General features: G+C 31.0%; 1 protein-coding gene across 4 annotated transcripts in view; it reads left to right on the top strand.

Moving 5' to 3' along the window:
• Nucleotides 1–27,068, top strand: part of Epha5 (EPH receptor A5) — a 332,221-nt gene that overhangs the window by 273,839 nt on the left and 31,314 nt on the right. For 2 of the 4 annotated variants that reach the window (XM_027947323.3, XM_027947322.3), the window contains exons 9-12: nt 7,498–7,563; nt 16,234–16,301; nt 17,819–17,944; nt 18,634–18,819. In XM_027947323.3, coding sequence (XP_027803124.1) covers nt 7,498–7,563; nt 16,234–16,301; nt 17,819–17,944; nt 18,634–18,819 — 446 coding nt within the window. The remainder of the gene's footprint in view (nt 1–7,497; nt 7,564–16,233; nt 16,302–17,818; nt 17,945–18,633; nt 18,820–27,068) is intronic. The other 2 variants (XM_027947325.3, XM_027947324.3) reach the window with 1 other exon arrangement.

Genomic DNA, 27,068 nt, shown 5'->3' with positions numbered 1-27,068 from the left:
GGCAAAATGATAATGCTGAATATAAATAATTTTGCACATTTTTCTTATTTTGTGAGTTATTATGATTCCTAGAAAATCCAAGTAGCTAATATTGAAATACTGAAGTAAAACAAAAAAAGGTCTTGAAACACACAAAGCCTACAATTAAGAGACATCTGTAAAGATAAATATTAGGGGAAATTTGTTTAAATTGCTAGAAGTCAGGGCACAATTTTCATTTACTTAGAAAAACCAGTCTTCATTTGTAGATAATGTAAATTAACCTTGCAAACAAATTGCAAGATAATTATTTAAAGTGTTTACCTGAAAACAAATTGTTTGTAAGCACATCCAGTTACTTTATAATTTCTTTTACTAAGTAGACCATTAATAGGTTAATTATAAATCTTTCCCTTTTTATTCATTAAATAAATTCTCCCAAGATGATTATAAGACATCATTAAATAAAAGTATTCATTGAGTATCTATTGAGATATGAAATATGAGAAAAATTTAGAATCAACTAAAAGCCATTAAACAATGATGCTTTAGTCCCATGATCAAGATGTTCTGATTTAATTGTTCTAACATAATGCTTGGATATTATTTTGCTTTGTTTGGTTTTGGTTTTTTGTTTGATCTTTAAACATGTCTCCTTTTGTTTCTAATCTGTAGCCAGGTCTAGAAACAGCATATTATGTGTGGGTAGAACATTGTGTTGTATAATTTCTCTATTCTTAAAAAGTATTACAAATATTCTCAGTACATATTTGCTAATAATGAAAATTATTATGTCTGTTACTCCTGAAAAAATTTACAAAAGGCAGTTAATATTGAATGAATCTATTTTGAGGTAAAATATAAACTTGATTAAGCAAATTTTACCTAGCATGTTCAGTAACATGTTCTAGTTGTATCAATATCTTTACCTGGTGGAATGATTAAATGAAATAAATGCAGAGAATCATCATTTAAGTATTGCTTGGAAAAAAGCAATTAAAGTGTGATATAAATATATCTCACCTAAAATGGATTTGGGTTTTGGCTTTCATTTAGATTGATATTTTAGAATAAGAAATAGGGAGAGTTTCTGATCCCAGAGTTAAAACACATTAGTTTCTTCTTTATGATTGCCAATTTGTCTTTATGACAAAGGTATGGTTGCCCATCGAACACATAGGTTTGTAGTTTTTTTTTTTCCTTGAAACATATATAATTTATTTCAATTTTATCTCAATCATTTATATGATTTAGTCTCTATTTTACACATGTATTTGAATAATAACATGCTTTTGGTCATTGAATAATTTTAAGGCTCCCTTTTAATGATTTAAAACAAAATTAGATATGTTTTGCTATATTAAAGGCTGGACTGGTGTGAAGGTATTTGAGTCTTCTGTGCAATTAATTGTAAAATAATTAATCAGAATTTTTTAAACAGTACAGACCAGTGAGTGAAGAAAGATAGGTCCATTATAGGGTTGTGCCTGAAAACTTGTCACATTTTCAGTGGGGGAGGGATCAGGAGGAGGCAAGAAGAAGAGAAAAGAAGAGAAAAGATGAAATGAAAGGTACTTAGGATGAGAAAGGACAAAACAAAACAAATGTGTACCCAATATTGTAAGGCAGTGATTGGTTCCCACATCTTACTTAGGCAACTTGTTCTCTGAAGCTTCCTGGAAAAGGTGTTTTGTTTCCTCTCTTTGAACCCCAGAATTCTCAGTTCTGTCATGAATCATGTCATAGAACATTTCAGGACTGAAACAAGAAACACAACTAGAAAGCAAGACATATGATTGCCAGAATTCCAACATCATAAGGTAAAACTAAGAAATCTATTAACCTCTTAAATCCCATATAAGAGGACTGGTACTCAGTTTTTGGTAGAAGGTTCTTGCAATTAATGTAGGGTTTCTCATAACCATAGGTTAGAAGTAATATGCAATATAGTAAGATGAAGGTGGACAACTGAGAAAGAAGGTAAAAACTGTTATTTACTATCACAATTTGCCTAGACTGGGGCTTGGATATTGCATATATAAATGGATATAATCTTTTGGATTTTAGGAGTAAATCCTTGCTCATGTTGTAGAAGTGACATTATCTTGAGGTACTCAAAAACACATTCATAAAAAAAAAACAGAGAAGAGGAAAGGAAAGAGAAGAAAAAATTTTCTCTTCCTTTTTTTTCTTTTTCTTTTCCTTTTTTTTTTTAACCAGTTAACATTACTTTCTCTCATAAGGTAGAACAGTTTCACTCTTTGGAGTGAAAGTTTGGTGAAAGAGTTGAGTTTGTGCCCCACATATATTATCATTACATCTTTTATTCATTTCTCAGTCTTAACAAAATATCTGTAGAGTATTACCCTGGCATCATTAGGAAAGTTGTTCTGTTTCTTAGGACTAAGAGTCAAGGAATTAATTTAAATATTAATAAAGTGTTAGTCTATTCAGGATACTATAACAAAATACCAGAAACTGGATGACTTATAACCAACAGAAATTTATTTTTTTCATAGTTCTGGAGGCTGGGAAATCTAACAAAGATTTTGGTTTATCTGGTTCATAGTAGGGGCTCTTTCAAGTTTGCTGATGCTTGCCTCCTTGCTATATGTTCTTAAGGAAGAACAGGAAAGGGGCCTCTCTCAATGGGCCCTGGTCCAATTTAAGAGAACACTAGCCTCATAATCTAATCATCTCCCAAAGTTTACAACTCCTAATTGTACCAGGAAGTGATATCAACATATGAATGGACATCAACATATGAATAAAATTATTTTATTGAAAAAATATTTTGTTGATCATTCAGTTCCTTTAAAATCTATGCCTAGCCTCATGTATGTAATTTGCACCCTATAATAATTTCCTAGTGTGATATTATTATAATAATATCAGTGAAAAACTTACACAGTGCTGACTGTGAACCCTGGACAGAACAGAGAGATTTACGTGTATTATGAAGTCATTCTTCAAAACAACCCTATCTGGTACAGTTTATAATATTATATTATCTTTTGTCAATAATTAGTTTACTCAAAGGTGTACATTAATAAATGGAGATATCCAGGACTGCACTGTTTGACTACAAACACCATGGTCTTTATTTTGCAACATAATAATGTCAAAGTATGAGAACATTTTTATTACTCTTTGATAGATTTTGAAGTACAGATGTTCCTCTGCTTGCAGTGAGGTGACTTCTCCACAAGCCTATTATAAGTAGAAAATATCATAAGTTCAAAATGCATTTAACACAGCTAACCTACTGAGCATCATCATAGGTAGTAGCACCAAAGTGCACTATAGAGTACTGGTTGTTTACCCTCAAGGTCACTGAGTTGACTGGAAACTGGCTTGTGTTCTTGCCCAGTGTTTTGAGAGAGTATCATATAGTATACCACTACCTGGGAAAAAAATAAATAAAACTTTAAACTACAATTTCTATTGAGCATGTATTGCTTTTGAACCACCTTATAGTTGAAAAATTGAAGGTGGAACTATTGTTAGGTTGAGGACCCTCCATATGATTTTCTAAAAGTTTCATGATATGTTTTAGTATCTTTGGTCACTTACAAGTGTGGCACTATCTACATTGATTTCTTCAGTACTGAGTACTATCATTTATTGTTGCTTTATTTTAAAATGAGTAAATGATACAGTCTTAGTTTTCTTAATTTTAACAATTATAGTGAAAATATTTTCTGCCTAATCAAAGTATTTTTGTGAACTTACTCTTCCTGTCTTTCTGTCATTTATCTAGTGGCATCTTACTGCTTTACTTATCCACTATATGATCTCTTGTTTAAGAAATTAAATCATCATTTATCCACAGCTTTCAGTCTTGCTTCTCTGATGTAGTATGTTTGAGAATCTCTTCCCTAGAGATATAATCACCTTGCTTCCACGGGAGGGAGGTTATCTTGCTAACATTAGCACATTTCATACATATATTGATCAAGGTTTGGCTAAACAATTTCATTCGAATCTTCCTGGGTCCAGAAAACTTCTGTTATCATGTTTTAATCTTCTGAAGGATAAATCGAAGTATCTTGTTAATAACAAAGACCAACAGTTTTTTTTTTATGATAATCTTGAGGGCTAAACTATTTTAAACTTGGATAATAATGATCTTGTTATAACTGCATCCAGTTACTTACAGAGTTCCAGGTGCTAAAAACTAATGGGAATGCAGATGTACCTGTGTTGAACCATAGCTCACAGAAATTAGATTGGCTGCTATTTCTAGCACATTTTGGTTTCTATTTCTGTTATCTCTGATGCTTGTAAGCATTTTCAAGTGCATATATGAATATTTATTGATAAAGGAAAGCATATTTTTATACCATCTGGTGCTAAGGTGTTATAGTAATAGCATCCTCAAAATTTATCCCAAAATGCTTATTTGGGCAGTTATTATTCAACTTTACATTTTCAGAGAAAAGGAATGTAAGTTTTAATTCTCTTAAAAAATGTTAATGCTTTGACCACTGAATCCTTAGAAAATGTAAAGAAATGATTTATTTTTAAGATACTTTGGTCATTTTGTATTTATATGAATTGATCTATATATAATGGCTGAGTTATATTCTAAAGGGGAATATTAAACATGGTAATATCATATGGATCATGAAAAAATCATTTCCTCTAAGATCTATTCTACTACATTGATTATATTATTAAGAGTATCATAACCCGCTTGAATCAAAGTGTGAAATATGATATGTCAAGAACTATGTAATGTTTTCAACAACCAACAATAAAAAATAAAAAAATAAAGAGTATATTATTGGGCTGGGGATGTGGCTCAAGCGTTAGCATGCTTGCCTGGCATGCGCAGGGCGCTGGGTTCGATCCTAAACACCACATAAAAATAAAGATGTTGTGTGGACTGAAAACTAAAAAATAAATATTAAAAAATTCTCTCTTTCTCTTTTTTTTCTCTCTCTCTCCAAAAAAAGAGTATATTATTAAGAGCAATAACTAATATTTTTATTCCAAAATATATGATAAGTTGAAAACTGATCAAAGTACAATATAAGTAATTTCTCATTCTTTTTTTCACGAAACTGATAAGATCCGATCCATTTTTATCACTATTTAATAGATTCAACCTAAACATAGTCTAGTTACATTCTAGTTACTTAAGTTACTCCCAGTGATTTATCCAGAGCCTCTTAAAGCAATCCAAAGAAAGCATCATTGGAAAACCTAAATCAATGTTTGGTAAAAATAAAAGTGATTTTGCATGGCTTCAAGTCTTTTGATTAAATTTTATCAAAATGATAAAGTAAAATTCTATTTATAGGTAAGATGATTTAGATTCTTTAGGACTAAAATATGTGAATTTGTTGTTCTAGTGAATTGCATGGCAATGAATGTGTGTGATGTGTGTATGTACCAATTTGAAGACAGAATGCTTATAATTTTTCAAGTTAAGAGAATTTAATAGAATGTTCTTATTATTTTTAAAATCATTGAAGTTTTTCTTGAATATTGGAATGATGAGCAACATGAAACCAATCCTATTAGATAATGTCCAATCACAATGCAGTTATTTTTCTAAGCACAGATCTGTATGAGTTTATAAACTGCAAATTCTCAGGCAGAGGCAAGTTTGTCCTTTATGAGGAATTTCTTACTAAAAACCGATCAATACACTTGTCAATAATTAGTAATAATTTATTGAGTTGGAATTCATGGATATAATTAACAGATGTGTGCAAACTTGTATGTGTTAGTAGATATGAGTAAATTGAGATGATTGTGTTGTTATTAACAATTATGGTAAAACGTGGTTATTCATTACATTTCAACTATGAAGAAAACCTAAAAGATCAAGGAATCATCTTCATTCCAAGAAACTAACACTCTAAGAAATAGGGTCAAACTTTTTTTAAAAGGCCAAGTGGTAAATGTTTTAGCTTTGCAAGCCATGTGCCTTTGTCACACCTATTTTACTCTGCTGTAGCAGCACTGAAGAATCCATAACCATCTTCTAATGACACTGGCAAACTTCCAGTAAAACTATATTTACCAAAACACATGGTTTCCTGGATTAGGCCCATGGGCCATAGCTTGTCTGCCTCTAATCTGAGTGCTAAGACAAGGTAGAAGCTATATAAAGTTAACTTAAATACAATTTTAGTAATTGTTTAATACATCAATGAAATAGGTGTAAATATAAAAAATAATTGTTATCTATTTTATAAAAGTTTTACCTATTCATATAGTATCTTAATATTTTAATATGGTATGACTCTGGTTTTTAACATATCTGCAATGCAAATTATTATTTGAAATATTCTTTAAATTATCATAAGTATTAAAATTGAAAATAGTGTCATAGTATCCCTATTGCTTATAAGGATTCCATTTTAGTGACAGCCAAACCCACAGATACTTAGTCAGACTTAAAATTAGAACGTCACAAATGCTGGGGGAATAAGGTATAAAACATTGTCTACTTTTCCTCTGAAAATTATCCATTGGAATTTGATTTGGAAATAGTAGTCTGGCTTTATTAACATTTGCAAATTCATTGGGTATTTATATTTTATTTTCTTCCCTTTATATAAAATAAAGTCGATATATTTCAAGTAAAGTTAAAAAACAAATTTTTATAAAAGCCTAGACCTGCTGGTATATCATTACTGAGATTATCATTACTGAGTTCTCATTACAGTTCTCATGAAATCAGTTTAAATGCTATTCATAAAAGTAAACCAAACTGAATGCATTGAAGCACTAAATAACTTCTGCCATAAGTTTTCATGGTTTCTATCAATAAAGTTCACTTTATTGCAGAACTTTGTATTTACTGGAGTTTTTAACATGAATATATGGAAAATTAAAAATAACCTTGTACTTTGCAATATCTAGAAAAGTGAATGGATTATATACAACTTGCATTTTTAATACAGCTATTGCTCTACAAATATATAAATATACATATTTAGAGTTGCATTTTTAAAATCTGAAATGTAAATTTAAATTGGAAGCCTTCTATAAGTGATTGAAGAAGTCACATAAGCATAAAATTTTCAATATGCTGTGATAACTAATACCACTGGCAATATGAAATCAGTGGGTCAAATTAATAAGACCTATTACTGGAAACTTGCATGCTGTATGAAACACATGTATTTAAAAGGTTATTTAGAATGACTTCCAAATGTAAATTTTGGGGAAATTTCTTAAGGAAAGAGATGTTTAAATGGGCTTACATATTTATTTATATATCTATATATTTAATTGCATACAATTGATTAAAGTATGTTGGCTCATTATATTTCCTATTGAATAATCATTTTAACTAAGATAAAAATAACTAATGTAACTCTGTATTTCTTAAATCCATAAGTGCTTCTTAAACTGAAAGCCATGGTGGAAAAACTTACTATATGCATTTAGAGATTTTTTATTTTGATGAGCAGACACTTGAGTAAATCCAGTGTCTTTTTCTATATTTGAGGGAGTGGGATCTCTTCCTTATCCTGGGCTCTCTTGTTTGCTTTTCAGTTGCTGCGAATGTGGCTGTGGGAGGGCTTCTTCCCTGTGCGCTGTTGCCCATCCAAGCCTAATATGGTTAGTGTTCCCTCCCGCTTTCACTCCCACGTGATGTCCACCTCTATGTATTACTGTCAGCATTCCTTTTCTTTCTCCATTTGTGTACATTTTGACACTTGGTGCACCAGTTACACTTTAACAGTGAAAAAAGTAGATGAAACTGGTTCCCAAAGGTAAATCCTAATAAGTGATTTCACAATAAATTATTTTAACTAAAGTATTATACATATAGCACATCATCCCTATGTCAAGCATTCATAGTTCTCTTCTGCAGCTTTTACTGAGATTCTGATTTGAAATAGGAAGTTGTAAGATTATAGCATCTGTTCCACATTTAACATGTCACTGTTTTTGTTGTTCCATTCAGTATAATCCATATCACATGTGGAAGTACAGTACTACTTCTGTCAAGGTTAAATCACCTTTTCTGTCTCCCAGAAACATGGAATGACCATAATGTAATTGGGATCTTCAATTGTCATACTCATTGTGGATACATGTGGCATTGATATACAAAACCACATATAACTTTAAATGGTTTACCTAATTTTATCAAGCTTGAATTATTTCAGATATTTGAAGTGATATTCCTATTTTGATACCACTGAACAAAAATATGTACATTTGTGGAATCAGTGTCTAAATGGTATAGTCTCAATTATTTATGAGTTAAAATTATTAAGAAATACCTGGGTTATAACAATAACACAATAGACTGGAAAAATAAGACCTGAGAATTCTCATCCTAGGTTTTGGGAAATTCCTACATATTACTGAGCCACTTTATAAAAATTGAAGTACTCCAGGTAATTCCTTTATAAAGAGTCTAAAGCATTGAATTATTTTATTGAGTTCTCATTTGTTATCAAAATTTATCAAGAAACAATTTTTAAAATGCCTTTAAAAGAATTATAGAGTTTCTTTCATAACATCATTTAAATTTGTTTCTTATATTCCCTAAGTTTTATTACTTTTTGTTGAAGTAAAAAAGCTTTGTAAATGAGTGTGCACACATGTGCACAGATGAGAAATGGTGGAATGGATACCAGAAATATTTGGATCAAAGAAGAGTAAAAAAACACAGCCTGATGTAAATCAAAGATCTTTCTCTCATTCTCTTGAAAGCTTTGTATTTGAAAAAAAAAGTTCTGAAGTTAATATGAAAGCACAGATTTTTGTGTATCATTTACTTCACACAGGAATATCTTCTGGACATGAGGCTTCAGTGACAAAACAGATAAATACTGCAATCTGACAATAGCAAAACTATAAAATGTAAATGACTTTACATTATGATTTTTCTACTGTGCTATGAAAAAATACAACATAGTTGTTAAATTGCCTATTCTACCTCAGTCTCAAGTACAGTGTTTTAAGTGATAACTTATCACTAAATTAGAATAGATAGAATTTACATTTTAGAAAGAAAGAAGACTGATATCCATGCCTATGTTGAAGTAAATATCAAAGAAACTTAACTGGGAACATGAACATTAATGAGCCCATGACTTAGTAAGTATTGGCAAAGATGAACTTCAACTAGATTGAATTAATGAATTTTTAAAAAGTTTTACATTGTGATTTTACATTGTTTTTACATTGTGATTTTTCTACTGTGTCTTTGAAAGAAGGAAAGTGGGAAGACACCTTCTTTGCAAGGAATACACCAGAAAAAACAACATAAAAACTTTTGCTTAATATCTTTTGTGAAACAGTGTTAGGAATTGTGGAGGCAAATAATGGTTTGTCTGTGTGCATGTGAACTTGTCTGTGTGTATATGGAAAAAACATATTTAGTCACAGATACTCTTAGTTACTTTTCAGGGGAAGCTGGAAAATCTGAAATCTGTCACTGAATTTTGTGTGTATAGTCATACCAGCCTCTGTTAATTATCATATAAATAATTTTCAAGAAACTCTATCATCATCATCATTTATGAACAGGCACATTTTCAAATACTTTTAGACATTTTGGATCTTGAAATCTCTTTTTTACATTTCTTGAAATAAATACATGTGTGGTTGGTTTTGACCTTATTATAACATAATGCTTTTATTACAATTGTATAGTCCTTGACCTTTAGAAATACGTTGAGATACTATATGGAAATATATTGAGCTACCTTGAGACACTTTGCAATACTTGTGGAATAAACTTTGTGGAAATAAAACTTTCAGCACCAGCAATCTACATCCTTGTTTCTGTAGTTCAGCCTTAACAAAGCTTCTACAAGGTGCTGATGTTGAGTTTTGATTTCTGTCCTAGTTCCCTCCAGAAAGGCACAATCCACTATTTTTCACATGGCATGTTTTACTATTTAAAATGTGAGATCTGTTTTTACATGTTTCCATCTTTCATCCTTGGTCTTAAATTATTTTTATGACTTGTAACTGTTTGCTTTGTTATGACATCCATAAACATCATGTTAATATTCCAGATATTCTCCCTGCTTCGACTGAAATCTACTGTGATTCTGTAGATATTTCTATAGTTATTTCTGTAATATTTCTGATTGCTAGTCATATGCCTAAAATTAAAATGTCCTTTCCCTACAACTGCCAACATTTTTAGCAAAGGTACTCTTTTCAATGGCCTGTGCCTTTAAGCTGTCATATCTGGCTCAGAGTCTAGTCATTGTCTCACATCTCAAAATATTTTTTTTTCACAAACAAGGAATGTTGAATTGATTGTAATCAATTTAATCATATATGACATAAAATAGATATTTAATTTCTAAAATAATGTTACCATTTATTCCTGAAGTCTCTCGTGTTTGGGCTGATGGAAACCAATATCAATCCATAGTATATTATTTTTATGTCAATCTGAAATATCCTAGAGTCTCCAAAATAGCCATTTCTAGATTTCTTAAATTCAAATACACCAGTTTATTACCCTTGTTCATTATTTTTCATACTTTAAAGTGTTTATGTGTCCTTTAGTATTTCTTCAGAAGGGTTTAAGTGTCAAAGGAAAAAACTTTTAAGTATTTTGAAATTAGAGATGTTGAATTGCTATTTTTTGCACTTGCCTATTCTGTTTGGAAAATCATTCATTTTTTTAAAGAAACCAACTTTCTTATTTAAAAATATTTTTAACCAGTAATGAGATAAATTCTACTTCCTCTTAAGATGCAGATATTAAAATATTTTATAATGCAATTGTTAAAAACAAACATCTCCGGCCAAAGGTGAATTTTTTGAAGCATTATTATCTAAATTTTTCAACAAACTATTTTCTTTTTATATTAAGTACATAAGTTTATAATAATTTGAAGTAGGAAGATTTTTACCTTCACATATACATTTCAGAGACTATTTATTCATCCTTACAAGATGTCAGTCACGGAAATGTACATAAGTATTCTTCCCTTTTAGAAAGCATAAAAGTAGCATAAAAAATAAAAAAAAATCTTTTGTTATAATTCTAGACCTCCATTTAGAGTTTTTTGTACTTGAAATATGTGCTGAACATATTAAATTCCAATTGAAGGCTTGATGTGTAAAATGTAACTAAGAATTTCTCCAAGGTCCCCTTTAAAAAAAATACTGTAGAACTTCAGATTGTAAGAGATAATAAATGAGTCTACTCTAAGATTTTCAGAGAACATCTATGAAATAGTTAAAAGTTAATAGGAAATTACCCACTCTAACATTAGAACAAAACTTGTTGGAAAAAGGGAAATTAAATCTCATATGTCATATTTTGTGAAATGTTATATAACAATTCTAAGTGAATTAAAATTTAATTTAATTTTGAAAATAGTCTAAGTATTTGAAAAATTACAGGTCTTCCTACTAGGTAATTCTAAAAGGATTTTGAGAATTCAAAAATGGAAGATTTGCAAATTTATGTGTACTGTATATTTTTGAAGGTGTTACTTGACTTTCTTATCTTTTTTAGAATGTACAGATAACAATAACATCTAAGCCATAAAATAAGATAAATTAGCTTCTCATATGCTACTAATCACAGGATGGTTTGTGACCTTGATCAAATGGGAGATGGTGACTCAATTGCATCATTCCTGGGTTCAAGGAGTCTATGTTTTCAGGATGAGTATATTTCTATTGAAAAGTATACTTAAGAATTTTCAATAAGTAGTGACAGATTAGTTGCACGCTTTGTCTTTGTAGATCTATCTATAGAGAATTCAAACTCTAGTGTCCAGGTATTACAAATGAAGGAAATATGGATGAGAGTCATGAGGTTGTGCTGGCAAGCTATCCTAAATGTCTGTCCCATTCTTGTGGAAGAATGCTCGAACATAAATAAAATTTCACCTATTTCCAATGTGAATTAGATATATTAAAAGCAATGTTCATGTGCTTTTTTATCTTATGAGACTGAGTTAGCTGAATTTTTATTAAAACTACCTTTGTTTAATTGGAGAGAATTCTGAAATGAAAACGTCAAAGTCTTTTCCCAAAAGCTATAACCTATTATCTTCAAGATTCCAAAAATAAAAATCTTTAAATACAACATTATACAGTGGTTGAAATCATTATTATGGCAGATTAAGAAATGTAGTTTTAAAAGAGACTAAATTAAGTGCTTTTATTTTGCTATGAGAAAAACACATAGAGGTGAATGTTATAATTTGGAGTTTTCTTTTTGGAACATTTTTACTTTAAAGTGTAGAAAGATTTTCATTTCTTAAATATTCTGGAAATTAGAGAAGCAGTACAGGAGTACCTGATTCATAGTCAAGCACTGCATGTTCTTATTATTTTAAAGAAATCAAAATTCAAAATCATTCTCCCTTCTACCACTGTAGCCCACCTATTCTTATTTAGATTAATTTGAAAATAATTATTCAGTATTTGTTTCTTTTGGCTAAAACGTTAAAAACAAAATACGATTGTGTGGAAGCTGTTGTTGAGTAAGGATTCATACTCTTTTGGCTATTCTATTCACTTGTCTTATCTCATTGGCCACAAGGGTGCCATTTAGTAAATTAGTGATCCTGTGCACTGCTTGGTACTCTGGAGTGTTTGACATTAATATTTTAAATTTATTATCATATCCTAAATTTATACCCAGCACTAAATTATTAATTGGCACCTCCATTTATACACAAAACTATTGTTTTCTATTTCATGTATTATGGAAATTTCAAATATACAAGTTAAATATGGTGGCTTTGAACAGGTTTTTAAGATCCACATGAATATTATCAGGCATGTGTTGCCAAACTCCTTAGGATAGGTATGGGAGAAAATGGAACAATGTATACATTTACCCTTAAAGTCATTGCTATATTTTTTATATCAAGCACCTCTCTCTAGGACTGTAATAAATATTAATGAATAAATATTAGTTGAATATTATATCTCTTTTATAAAACCCATCTATAAAAGCATCTTGTTTTCTAGAACATGAATTAAAATTGGTATATAAAGCAGGATGAAGAAAAAAAGTAACTCAGAAAATAGGAGGCTTATTTTATGTACAGAATGACATGTTTATTGACTTTGTTTGATTGGTTAAAATTATGCATCTGGAGCAAGAACAGAAGATGACTTAGAATGAGCTGGCTTCCTTGCCATGCTTTGTTAATGAGGCTGAACCACTGCTTGAGTGCCAATCTTCACCAGCTGTACTTTTACTTTCTGTACCTTGTTGAGGCTTGTTTTAATGATGCTTTGGAGGGTTCCAGAACTTAATTTTATATGTTAATGTGACTTGCAGCCATATATGTTACAGAGCTCTAGAGATGCCCATTGTCGAAAATAACTCCTTTCTATTGCCCTCCTGACTCTTACCCTAGGTAATAAAATTTTAACTGCTTCACACCAAGGTATTTCCAAATCATTTTTTAGAGGAGATACAATGTTTTATTTCCATTTCCATATGAGAAATTTGCATACAATTTAAATACCTGGAGGCTATTTAATGGTAAAGGCTATTGGAAATTACCATTTTGAAAGCTTATTATTTATTTATTCTTTGGACGTGAGAGTTTAAGGTAGAATGGATGTTTGTAAACTGAAAGAATATGTGTTCTTTTTGGTTTCCTTAGAATTTTTCTAACAAAGTCTTTTGTCAGTATTTAAATAACATGAATCTCAGGGTGATTTCACACAATTGTATTTAAAGCATTGTAAAAAGAAATATCAATAAATGTTCTCTCTAGAGGTGCATGCATTAAAACCCAAAAGAAAAATGGAATAACTAAAAATTATGAAAAATGTACTAAAGTAACATAAATCTTAGCTTGAATAGACCAAATATAATTTCATGTATTTGTTTTTTCTCTCCATTTCACTGTGATGAGGTGACTCAAAATGAATTAAGGGCTCTTGAAGGAGAAATGCATCTATTTGAAAAGTCACCAGATCTCTGTAGTATATTTTCCTCACCCAAGAATACTATATGTATTAAGTATATTATTTCAAGTTTATTCAAAAATTTTCTTGGTGTATTTTTCTAATAAGTTACCAGTTTCTTAATATAATAAAGACAACTGTATTTTTTCAAAATGTGGCGTAAGGATTGGAGGTTTTGACCAATTCCTAATATATATGTAAATTATGGAAATGACAGAACAAAATGTGTCATATTTTTAGATCAAAATATAGAATTTTTTTAAATACCCCAGAATATGGAACATTCTGTTGGTAAATGTCTATTGTACACTTCATTTCTGTCACATAGTAGTTTTCAGCCAATCTTATAATGATAATAATTCATCAATCTACCATTTTGACTGTATTTTCTTAAATGAACTAATAAATGAAAAATTTATTTGCAATGAACTCAGTTTTGTGGTGGAATCTTATGAATAGTAAAATCACTTCCTTTGAGTTTCACCAAAAATAATTTAAATATTCTCATTTTAGTTAGTTGTTTAATGTTATATGGTCAATCATGTACCACATTGACTCAGTATTCATCAGCATAGTTCTTTTCTAAACACCTGTCATTGTGTAGACACAAAGTATCATTCACTCATTCCATCTATTCATTCATCAACATGATAAAACTGTTTAATGCCCACTCAGAATCAGGAGTTTATAGATGAATACTAGTTGCTGCCATTCAAGAAGCAGAAAAATACTAGGAAAGCTAAAAATCTTACTCCAATGCCTCTATTGTGCTATAGAGTGTAAATTGTATCAGAAGAGGAGTAGATAAAGCTGTTTGTTCAGAGGGAAATTACATTAAATTGGTGTTTCAAGGGAAATATGAAGGGAAAAACCAAACAAGACTATGATAGTTGAACATTGTTAGAATTAAAATCCTTGGTGAAGAAACCAATACGAACAAATGTTTGAAAGCAATGGAGGAAGATAATGCAGAAAATGTGAGTTGAAGTTATACTTAGGAATATTTACATTCTTATTTTTTTGAAAAATTTTTAGTAAGAATCTTATTTAATAGAAAAAATATTCAGTACTTTGGTTATAGCCATGTCTACCATAGTCAAAGAAAAGCATTATAGAGTATAGAGTGGAGGAACATTATTTTGAAGGCACTTATAATAACTCAAATGAAAAATAACAGAGCCTTAATTGAGGAAGTGGTAGAGTTAATTGAGGAAAAAGAAGAGTTGGATTGTAAACTATTTACATTGCATAATATTTTTTGGTAACTAATTTGTTGTGAAGGTTAGAATCAGGATCTAGCTCACTCCAGGAGTTTGTCCCTTAAGATTAATGTAGCCTTAAGGGACAAAGGCTATATTACTGTTAATAACAGAAAAATAAAATGGATCATAACTGAAGGAGGGTAAAGAGATATAATGTTTTCCTTTTCAGGACTATTGAGTTTGAATGACAGTGGAATACAGATAAGTAAATAAAATAAATCTAGCAGAAATAAGAATAAATCCTCAAAATAAATTATATAAGAGAGATATTGGTTTAAATACATTGATGAAATGAATGGATTAAAAGGAGAGCAATAGAGAAGTTCATGCAGAGGACTTTTGGATATGTCCATATATAAATATAGAGAGGAACAAGAGTGTTGGAGAATATTTTTGGATTTTAGTGCATCAAGAATGATTAAAAACTAAGAGGAAGGCTTTGGGTTGGAGTTTAAGTTGTTTTTAGTGAACCTCTGAACAGATTTTTATTAGAAAGGAGAGCAGATTGCAAGGAGTTCACAATTAGGGAATAGTTGATAAAATCAGGAGAGATTAAGATTTAGGGAATAGAGCTGATAGGTATAGGTTGTGTAAATTTTCATGGTGATCTGAGTAGATAAGAATGGAAAGAAGCTGGTGGAGCAACTTAAGTCTCTATAACAAGAAGGGAAAACCAAAATTACCAAAAACATTCAAGACAGGTGCTGAAGGTTGGAGACAGTTAGCTCAGAGGCACATGTTGGGCAACTCATCCTCAAAGAGATAATGGCCTGGGAGCTGGTTAAAAAAGTAAGAGGAACAGAACAGAAAAAAAATGTCTGGTGTATGGTATGTGGTAAAGTGAACTTAAAACATAGGTTTGTATGGCTTCAGACCTCTTAACGAAATCTAGACAAGATTATTTGCTGAGAGTGAGGAATACTGGCTGGAAAAAAAAAAAGAGGTTTCATTCAAAAGGAATTTGAATGGCATTTCTTATTAGGAGTCTGAACATCAGTTCAGGGGTGTGGTAATTTCAGTTGTGTTTCATGCTTTGGGCTTGATGTGGTTGACTCACCACTTCAGATGTGGTTAATTGCAGCTTACTTTGTTCCAGGCGATGTGGCTACAGCAAAGCAAAGCAAGATCCAGAAGAGGAAAAGATGCATTTTCATAATGGGCACAGTAAGCAGATTGTGAAAAAAAAAAAGGGTGGGGGAGGAATTTTATTGTTATTTAGAATTCTTTTTAGGTTAAGAGGATTTATAATCCCTGGTGGAAAATATTGTTATAAAAGCAAGTCTCTCACATTCTTACAAAGAATATGGGCTTGAGCTTTGTTGACTGGCTATAGGCATTAACTGGAGGATTTCTTCAATTCTTTAAAGAATGTTCTCATTATAATTATTAAAATAAAAATTTTGGCCTAATATAAAAAATTTATTACATTTCAAATCAAATTCCCAGGCTACTTCTAATTCCTTGCAACACACTGTATAGAAATCTATCATTACATAACCACCAGGTTAAATGAATAAAATTTCTCAATTCCTTCTAGCATTATATAGTATGAATTTCTGTGAATAGATCCGATGGCAGCAGCCTTAGTTCAAATTGAAAAGCATTAACTACATTTTTAAAAGAGCATAAAATCAAGTTTTTATAATGAGCTTATAAAATTAATCTAAATGAATTTTAATTATAGTATTTTAATATGTTCATTTTCCTCTAAATAGTACAGCATAAGGTGATTTGCCAGATAAATGGAAAAAATTTTTTTCTTTGTTTTTGCCACTTTACCATGACTATTACCTATGAAAAGCATGAGTCCATTTCATAGTCCTATCTCATTTAATATTGTTTAACTTCAAAATGCACTGTTTGGGTAGTATCAGTAGCCTTTAAAGAAGATAAACTGAAACTCAAGAACATAAAGGTTGGGGTAAAGTCATGCAGTGACAGAGGCAGAAGGAGAAGTAGAGCTCTTTTTCTTTTGACTTCTCTACTAAGCTCTTTGTACCATACCACCAGAAGGTTCTTTTAAAATGTGTTTTGAGGGGCTGAGGTTGAAGCTCAGTGGTAGAGCATTTGCCCGGCATGTGCAAGGCACTGGGTTCGAGCCTCAGCACCACATAAAAATAAATAAATAAATGAAGGTATTGTGTCCATCTACAACTAAAATGTCTTTTGAGGGCTGGGGTTGTAGCTCAGTGGTAGAGCATTTGCCTAGCATGTGTGAGGGTTAGATTCTCAGCACTGCATATGAATAAAAAAAGAAAATAAAGATCCATAGAACTTAAAAAAATATTTTTTTAAAGTGTATTTTGAAAAACACAAATTAATAATCTCTGGTGATGTTTTTAAGTGAAACATAGAATAAGCAACCAACAAATAAACTACTAATACTTTGCTGTCCAGATTAATAAACAAAAGTTTTTGATATGCCTCCAACCCAACTGTCTGAATATTATCATTGAAAGCTGTATTTATCATCATGTATGCATTTCTTGTGTATGTCAACAATCCAGATGTTAAAAATATTTTACGAAGTAACATTGCTATAAAAAGGACTCTCATAACTCAGGAGAGGGCTTATCCTTGCAGCTCAGTTACTTCAAATTTAAGCCATGTTAGGGTGTTAATAAAATATATACTTTTGCTCATCCATCACAGCTTGTATTTTAATACACATTTTTTTACAGTTAAACTGCCAGGTGTAAGAACCTATATTGATCCACATACCTATGAGGATCCCAATCAAGCTGTCCATGAGTTTGCCAAGGAAATTGAAGCTTCATGTATCACCATTGAAAGAGTTATTGGAGCAGGTATGACAGTGTATAACTCTTACATTTTGCTTGTATTATGGAATGTAATACATCACTGTCCTGCTCTAACACGTAATGTTTTTAATCTTACATAATTGACTTGCTTTCAAAGTGGTATGTAATTTATCTCATGGTAATGTCACTTTCTGTGTTCTTCATGCTTAACAATCACATCTGGTTTATTAAAGAAAAAAATGCAAAAATATGTTTTCAAGTAGATAATGTTTTTCAATCTATTTTTGTATACATATAGTAAATTTGTAATATAGAAAAGTATTCACATAGTTCAGTTTATCTTTTTCCAGCAATTGTTTTCTTTTTATCCAGCTATAAACTTTTTTTATTTTTTTCTCTTCTCATTAATAGTAAGTTTCATTAGAGTAGACAGGAGAGGAAATAGTAAGTGCTTTTTATGCTGTTGCTTTTAATTTCTTTTTTAACATTTCCATTAAGATTTTTATAGGTGAGACAGATAAAGCTAATAAATCTTAACATGTTTTATGATCATCTGTGAATGATTTTTCCTAATATACCAATGATTCTTTCTGTTAATATTCACAATGAAATTTGAACTCCCCTTTTAAAATTTTTTTTCTGGTCTATGTCTTAAAACTCTGAGTTATTAGAGTGTTAATAGAATAAGAATTTCAAATAAACTTTCAAAATTTCTTTGCCATCTTTATCACCAGGTGAATTTGGTGAAGTTTGTAGTGGACGTTTGAAACTACCAGGAAAAAGAGAGCTACCTGTGGCTATCAAAACCCTTAAAGTTGGCTACACAGAAAAACAACGTAGAGATTTCCTGGGTGAAGCAAGTATCATGGGGCAGTTTGACCATCCTAACATCATCCATTTAGAAGGTGTTGTGACCAAAAGTAAGTACAACACAAGCAAATATGCAAGTGCAGGTGTATACCACAAATATGTCCAGATGATGATTAAATTTAGGTTAGAAAGAAACTGACCACAGTAATGCATTAATTTCTGTAATATTTATATTATTGGTCCCATATTTTGTTAGGTTTTTATCAGTTAATCACCAATGAAATTAATATTCATTTATTTTTTTCAAATGTATGCTTTAACCCACTCAATGTCAGAGAAAATATATTCAGATAAAAGAAGCAGTTAAAAAAAACCCATATTTTTTCTACTGGCTTTTTCACTTTTTATACTAATTAAACATTGAAAATTGAAGTTTAATGTTTAACAGGAATCCTCTAACCATAGGTATACTGCCACTCATAAGCAGTTTTGTATAGCCAGATGCATTCTTTCATTCAATTTTTAAAAATTAAGATATTATTAAAGTTCTAAAGAAAGCAATGGCCTCAGAAGATTGGAAAAGTTTCTTGAGACTTAATTTTCTCTTTTTCTTAAAGAAAATAGAATTTCACATTTATTTTATATGTGTGTTAGTATATTGCAAATGAATGTGTTTGTGTAGAATGTCTCCCAGCAAAAGATTTCAAATAATTTTTAGTCACTCAATAAAGCATTTATGTGGCCTTATTTTCTTTTAGTCTATTCATTGTTTACCATTCCTACATATTGTGGTTCCTTCCTTCACCCCTATCAGTCTAAGGACTACTTACTAAAATCATCAAAAAATTGTGGCAGGGATCATTCTCTAGATTTTTCTTTCAAGAATTTGTTCAACCTCCAGCTTCTATTAATCTATAGTTTCAGATTATATTTGTCAAATACATGTACAAATAATGTGCATTTAATAATGTTCTTAACCTACAAAGTAATTTCAGTTGGGTTAATATTCATTTACATTTTTATTTCAATATGAAAAATTCTTCAAAGCTTAGATTTATTTCTTTCTCCAGTTGAATACCTGCCCAAACATTATTCTTCCCTTAATGGAAACCCAGAGAGTATACTGATAGTACAAAAAGGGCATTCTAAGATATTACTCAAAAAAACATTAGCTGCTAAGCAAAGGTAGGAGTCTGGGACAAGAAAGAAACAGGCAGAAGACAGGAAGAAAACACTATTTTTGAAATTAATAAAAAAGATATTTGATAATGATTATATCCTGCAATGAATGTGTGGGATTATTCAAAGTAAGAATATAGTGTGAAAACTATGGTCATAAGTACAATAAAATAAAATCAGACATTGAGTATGATTATATTCTATTTGAGAGGAAATATCTCAAAAGGATAATAGTGTATCAGTGACAGCATGTGGAGCTAGATACTATAAAAACAAGAGACATACTAAAATAGCCAGTACCCTGGTGTACACCTGTATTCCTACATACTAAGGAAACTGAGGCAGGTGGATTGCCGGAGCCCAGGAGATTGAGGGTAGCCTGGAAAACATAGCAAAGCCCTGTCAAGGGGAGAGATAGAAAGAAAATACTGAGAGAGAATCATATTAAGAAGTCTCAGTAAATTTCTTTCTTATGCAAGAATCATATTATTTAATATAAAATAGTTTTTAATGATACTAGTAATAATAATGGTAAGCAAGTATTTGGCAAATTGTTCATGTTCATCTCATCCTTCGTGGTCATCAAATTTAACTTCCTAAAATTAATTCTCATTAGGATTTCACAGCACCCAGTATAAACATAAAGCTCTGTGGGCAGTTGATCCACCTTCTATAATAAATTAAGATGGAATGCCAGATGATTGTTACTATCATGTGCTTTAGTTACCTTAGTGTTGCTGTGATCAAAATACCTGTCAAGAACAACTTAAAGAAGGAAATTTTTATTTTGGCTCATTGTTTCAGAGGTTCAGTTCACGGTCCAACAAATCTGTGGCTCTGGGCCTGAGGTGACGCAGAACATCATGGAGGAAGGGTATAGTGAAGGAAAGTAGCTCAGAACATAGCAACAAGAAGAAGAGAGAGAGCTCATCTTAATGACAGACAAAATATAAACTCCAAAAGCTCACCCCCAGGAACCTATTTCTTCCATCCAAACCCTACCTGCCTATAGTTACCACCCAGTTAAACCATATCAGTGGTTTAATCCACTGATTATGTTAAAGCTCTCATAACATTATTGTGAAGATGACATGAATTAATACAGATAAAGTTTGTAGTGGACATGTCACAGAGTAAGTACTCAATAAGTATGAAGTTTTTACATATCCATTTATCGATTTTCCTATGCTGAACTCCTCTATATCCATATTTCTCATTGCCTCCTTCTCTGAGACTTGTACCATCAAGTTTACTGTCATTTTAATTTCTTGAAAATTCTATTCAAACTCTATTAGCTCCATAAGAAAATCACTTATCATGTAGTCCTGAAGGAATCTTTTATTTTTTTTGAATATTGTGCTCATATAAGATTTTTTTCAGCAGTCTATAATGTTCTCTAATTTGCTACAGAAGTCTTATCAAAGTTTTCATTTAATTTCATCTCTTTTGCAAATATTTTTTAGTCTCCTTTTAACAATGTATGCTCTGTGAAGAGGCAGATAATGACCTAAATATTCATATAAGCCTATTTTTCTGAATTTATGCCAATCCTTGATGTTACTTAAACACTTTGGACATCAATGTCACATAAAATGGAGAAAATAATATTTGTCTTAAAGGATTATTATAGAGATTAAATTAAAATGTGTGTTTATATATGTGTGTATACAAAAGCATATGTGTGTGTGAACAAAATTATATTTAATTATATAGTCTAAAATTATATATTTTAATATATATGTTAATGAATATATTTATATTAGTGGATGATGTCAAAAAGCTATTAGAAGTAATATTTATCAGGTACAGTGGCGCAGGCCTGCAATCCCAGTGGCTCTGGAGGCTGAGGTAGGAGAATCTCAAGTTCAAAGCCAGCCTCAGCAATGGCAAGACACTAAGCAACTTAGTGAGACCCTGTCGGAAAATAAAATACAAAATAGGACTGGGGATGTGGCTCAGTGGTTGAGTGCCCCTGAGTTCAATCCTTGGTACCAAAAATAATAAATACATTAATACATAAATAGTAAATATTATCCATCTACCTTTTTAACCCCTAATATATTACAAGGTCTTCGTTTTTTGTAAGCAAGTACTCACTGAGCTAAACTCTGAAAACCTCTTATAGTAATATAGCCAAAATTTTAATATATGCTGTAAAAACCTTTATCTTTAGAAACAAATATCAATATCAAGAAAAGATTACCTCCAAATTCTGTGAATTCTATCATAAAAAAAATTTGTACTGTGGTTAGGTTTCAATTTTCAACCTTCTGGTCAAATATTCTGTTTGATGTTGCAACCCAACATAAATCTACACATATAAGGAAAGCAAAATATAAATACTTAAAATATGTCTTTGTTTTTAATTTTCTGACCTACAGGAATTGAAACTGTAATTCCTCTTTTTAAATGTAGTTCTAAATGTTCAACTTAGGAAGTCTTCAACTTGTTTCTAATTTACTATGTTGCAACTCACTTTATTTGTGTCCTTAATTTCATGCTCTCTGATCTGATGCTAATTTATTCAGCAATTATTCTCAACCTGCAGCACACAGATAATGAGACATAAGTGCAACTAAATCTTGTGATTTTTCTGATTGAAGCTGAGGTGGGGAGTCTAAAGTAACATTCCTTTGGGTGATGTCATTGAGAGACTCCAGCTTTCTTCTGTTATTGCCTTACCTGCTGGATCAGGGAGACCCCATTCAGATTCTTCCTGTGATTTATTGGTACACAGCATACATTATACATTACACACACACACACACACACACACACATGCTTATTATATACATACATTTATTTATTTATTTATTCATTCATTCATTTATTCTGAGGGGTTTCGTGACAAATGACATTAAGAACCCAAAGGTCCTGGCTTAATTGACTCATTTGTAATGTAAGACACTGTAGTGTAATATACACAGTGCCAGTTTTTACTATTTAATGAGATTCAAGAAAAAAATAAAAAGGAGAAAAATTTATAATTTTCCCATTGCAGCATGTTTAGCTGCTTAAGATTTCTTTTCCCACCAGTGGAAAGTTATCCACTGACTAAAGGAATATTTATATTAAGTCTTGGAATTATTCATAGTTTTATTTCTTAATTCAGAAGCATGTACCATTCCCTTGTAAAAATAAATTTAAACAAAATATTAGAGGGACCATAAAATAATCTCTCTTTCTACGACCTAAGGAAATAATACAGCCAATGACAACTGGTTACTTATATTTCCAAAAAGTTCACTTATTACACACATCGATAATTATGTTTCAAATATATTAATTTATCATGTCTTACAAGGTCATATTCTTTTTAAAGTCCCTTTTTATATTAACTGGTGCTATTCCAACAATCTTCAAGCTAATCTTCCATTTTGGCATTGCCCTACTTTAGTACACTCCCCACATATTGTCTTTAGATAAATTTAACTAAATCCCTGATCTTCTGTTCTGTTCATTACCAAAAACTGACCAAAATGTGTATACTTTGATACTTAATCTGATATAATTTGTTCACATTTGCATATTCCATTATTTCCTTTTTAAGCATGCTCTACTGAGTTCTTGTTATGCTTCTTTGAGATACCCTCACTCAGCTTTAGAATGTCCTCTCCTCTTTCTTACTTGACCTTTAGGTTTAATTCCAATATGACCTTCTCCATGAGATCAATGTCATCTGTCTCCAGTTTTCTTTCAAGCCCGAGTGTCTGCATGGTAAAGAGTAGACACTCCCCAATGTTGAAGAGCTAAGTGAAGGAAAGCATCTTAATTCTACACAAAGCACAGGCTTCGTAACGAAAGCTACAGAGGCCAGAGGTTCCTAGGTCCTGAAACCAGTGCCCAACATGTGCAGAGGCTTCATGTACTTGTTGAATAAATGCATTCTTAGCCAGAGGCAATCTTATCAGTGCCAGCAGCATTTCTCTGCACTTTGTCACACTGTACATTATATTGGAGTTCTATCTGCACATTTTATCACCTTTAATATACAATGAGTTCCTTGAAACTGACAGGTTTATAGTCCACTTTGTATCTGTCACAGGGATAAACACAATAGGTAATTTTAAAAAAAGACATAAATGAGGGAGTTTCACCTTTATGTATAAGTAAAAAGAACCAATAAAATATAAATAGACAAGTGAACAGAAATGTAGCAGAATAGAAAAAGGAGAATGAGGGAAAGGAGGGAGAATGGGAGGGAAAAGAGATAATTGTGAAAGGAAATCAAATTCCACTCGTATCATTTTGTAGGGATGAACACGATTACTATGTATAACTATAAAGCTCTAGTTTTTAAAATTTTAAAAAAGACCAATGAAATAAATCGAGTGAACATATAAATTACAGTTAAACATTTAAAACTACATAAGATGTTATGATTTATATTCTAGTTTTAAAGCCTTTATTCTATAAAGCCTGGGGCTTTAAGAAATAAATAAAAATTCATAGGAAGAAAATTCTCTGGGAATCTTTTCACAGGATCTTGTATATATCAGTTGTTAATACAATTAGTCATTAACATTGCTTTAAGAATTGTCTAAGCTTTCTGATCTTGATATGTTATCTCTTTTAATTTGTACCACAATGCTATGTGATAAACACTATTTATTCTCATTTTATTCATTATAAAAATAGTTTAATACTTTATCCAATATTACAACACTAGCAAGGGATAATGCCAGATTTTAAAATAGCTCTACATAGCTCCAAAACACAAGCTCTTAAACAGTGTATAAAACCAAGGTAATATATCATCATTCTGTGTATACTAGATAAGAAACATGCATTTATTCCAAAATACTAATTAATCACTTAATGTATGTCTATCTCTACTAAACAGCAGGGATCCACCAGAGATTATACATCTGTATCCCTGCCTTTATAGAGCTTAATTGGGGTAACTGAAACAGAAACTGTGTAAACAAATGCACTTAAAAATATATCATATGGAGAAAGTCCAGCTGGGTAAGAGTTAAAGTTCTCATAACACAATCATTTTACCTTAAGCCTCTTGTACTGTCTCACACATGAGCTTTTGTGAGATACTTAATATCTAAACCATAGCAGAACTTCCAAGAAAGAAGTTGTCACTTAGGGGGATGTTTAAGGGAAGCAAGGTTGTAACTGATAATGAGTAGTTCAGTTTATGGACACACTAATTCTGAGGCACCTATTTTCATGTAACTACAGATATTGTATAGGAAGTTGGATTTCCTTTTAGTTCTGATAATATAAATGAAAATGTTTAAAATACAAGTATGATTGAATTTTACATTGCACAAAATCAGATTTTATGAATCTGTGATACATTGATGATGGAAATAAGTTTAAAATCAAGTGCAAACAGAAGCCAGCTCTTTAATTGGTATTGGGTTTTCTTTGTTATGGCATATACAAGGGCTTAATAAGTACACATAAAATAATATGAGAGATTTGTGAGATTTCTTTCTGATAGAATCTAAATCTATAGGAATAAAAATTTGATGACTCATAGGTCATCTATAAATCATAAATAATTAGTAAATGAAATCTTATATTTCAAAGACATTTTCATTATTAATAAGATAAAATCTTCAGATTTGATAGTCTCTAGATTCTCTACTTCATTGGAAAAAATAATTTAAAATAATGATGAAACTTATATTTACTCTACAATTATTATCTATCTCCACAAATGTCAGGAAAATTATAATTCCCATTTAATGTGAAAAAAAACATCCATTGAGAAAGTTTGTGTCAATGTAAATAATCTGAAATGAAAGGAAGTTTTCAAAAGCTTGGAATTTATACTTAAAGAGACATTTTGCATTTTTATGCTCCTTCCTCAGATAGGGTTTGATTTTACTGTATTTCCCCAAATTAAAATTATATAAATGTATAAATGATTTTTTAACATGTTAACCACCAAAATCAGGACAACAGTATATTAACATATCTAAGTACATTTCTAAGTTCCAGACCCCTTGGGTTTTCATTGTTGCTTATTATTTTGTTTGTTTCTTATTTACTAAGCATGATCATATACTTTCACAAGTACATGACCCTATTTATGGCTGTCTATTAATAACTGATTCATCCTATATGTGTTATTCCAAGGACTTTCACTTAAGGAAAAAAATGAAAATAATTCCAAAAAGTAGCAAGTGTTAGTATACCAAATGGAATACAGCCCGAATAGGATGGTAGAAGAAAATAAAACTATAGGCATACAATTATAGTCACAGGCTTACATTTAATCCTTTACAAGTCTTATAAAGTATTTCTAATAGAAACCCAGTGACTGTTGTTTTCTAGGAATTAGGATGGTCCTACATGAAATGTTCTCTGGTAGCCTAAGTGATGTCATGTGTTTAATGATGAACTAATGGTTTCAGAAAAGCAGATAGTATAAATGCAAATAAAATAAGTCATGATTTAACTCTAACTCTTATGATGTAGTCTTGGTTAGTGTTTCTAAAAACTGAATATGCCTCTGGGGATATTGTTAAATTGCAGAATCTATTTCAATTGATCCCATCGGTGAGGGAGATTTTACATTTCTAACAAGCTCCCAGGCCTTGCCTCTGCTGTTTGTCAGGAGCAAGAGTTAGATCAATGTTTCCCAAAGTTTACTTGGCATAATCTTTAGATATCAGATGAAAAAGAGTTACTTCACCAGGAGTGGCATATTCTCTCCTTTCTTAGAAATTTGTAATAGATGTTAGCACCAAAATAGTAAACAGTAAGGAAACAAATTCATTTTTTTATAGTGGGAAAAAACACACAGCATGAGATCTATCCTCTTAAGAAAAAATTAAGTTTAGAATACAGTATTGATAATTTTAAGCACAGTGTTATACAGCATACCTCTATAACTTTTATCTTGCAGATCTGTAACTTTATAGTCATTGATAGCAACTCCCTACTTCCCTGACCCCCCCCTGCCCCAAACCTTTCTACTCTCTGCTTCTATGGATTTAACTACTTTAGATAGATAAAAATGAAATCCAAAAAATCATTTCACAATAACCTGCTTGCAGCATATGTATGTAAAGATCATATGTAAGAATAGAACACTGAGAGAAGCTGCTGGCAGTGGTTAAATAGCTTGGTATGGCATGGTTATAATTACCAAGTTTGAATTAACACAACAAGTATTGGTGAGATTTTAAAATGAAATTTAAAACTTGAAGAAAAT

Source organism: Marmota flaviventris, chromosome 7, assembly GCF_047511675.1.
Source record: "Marmota flaviventris isolate mMarFla1 chromosome 7, mMarFla1.hap1, whole genome shotgun sequence".
In the NCBI taxonomy this organism is placed as follows: Eukaryota; Metazoa; Chordata; class Mammalia; order Rodentia; family Sciuridae; genus Marmota; species Marmota flaviventris.
The sequence above is the reverse complement of the archived record's forward strand: the minus strand, read 5'-3'. Positions and strand labels throughout refer to the sequence as shown.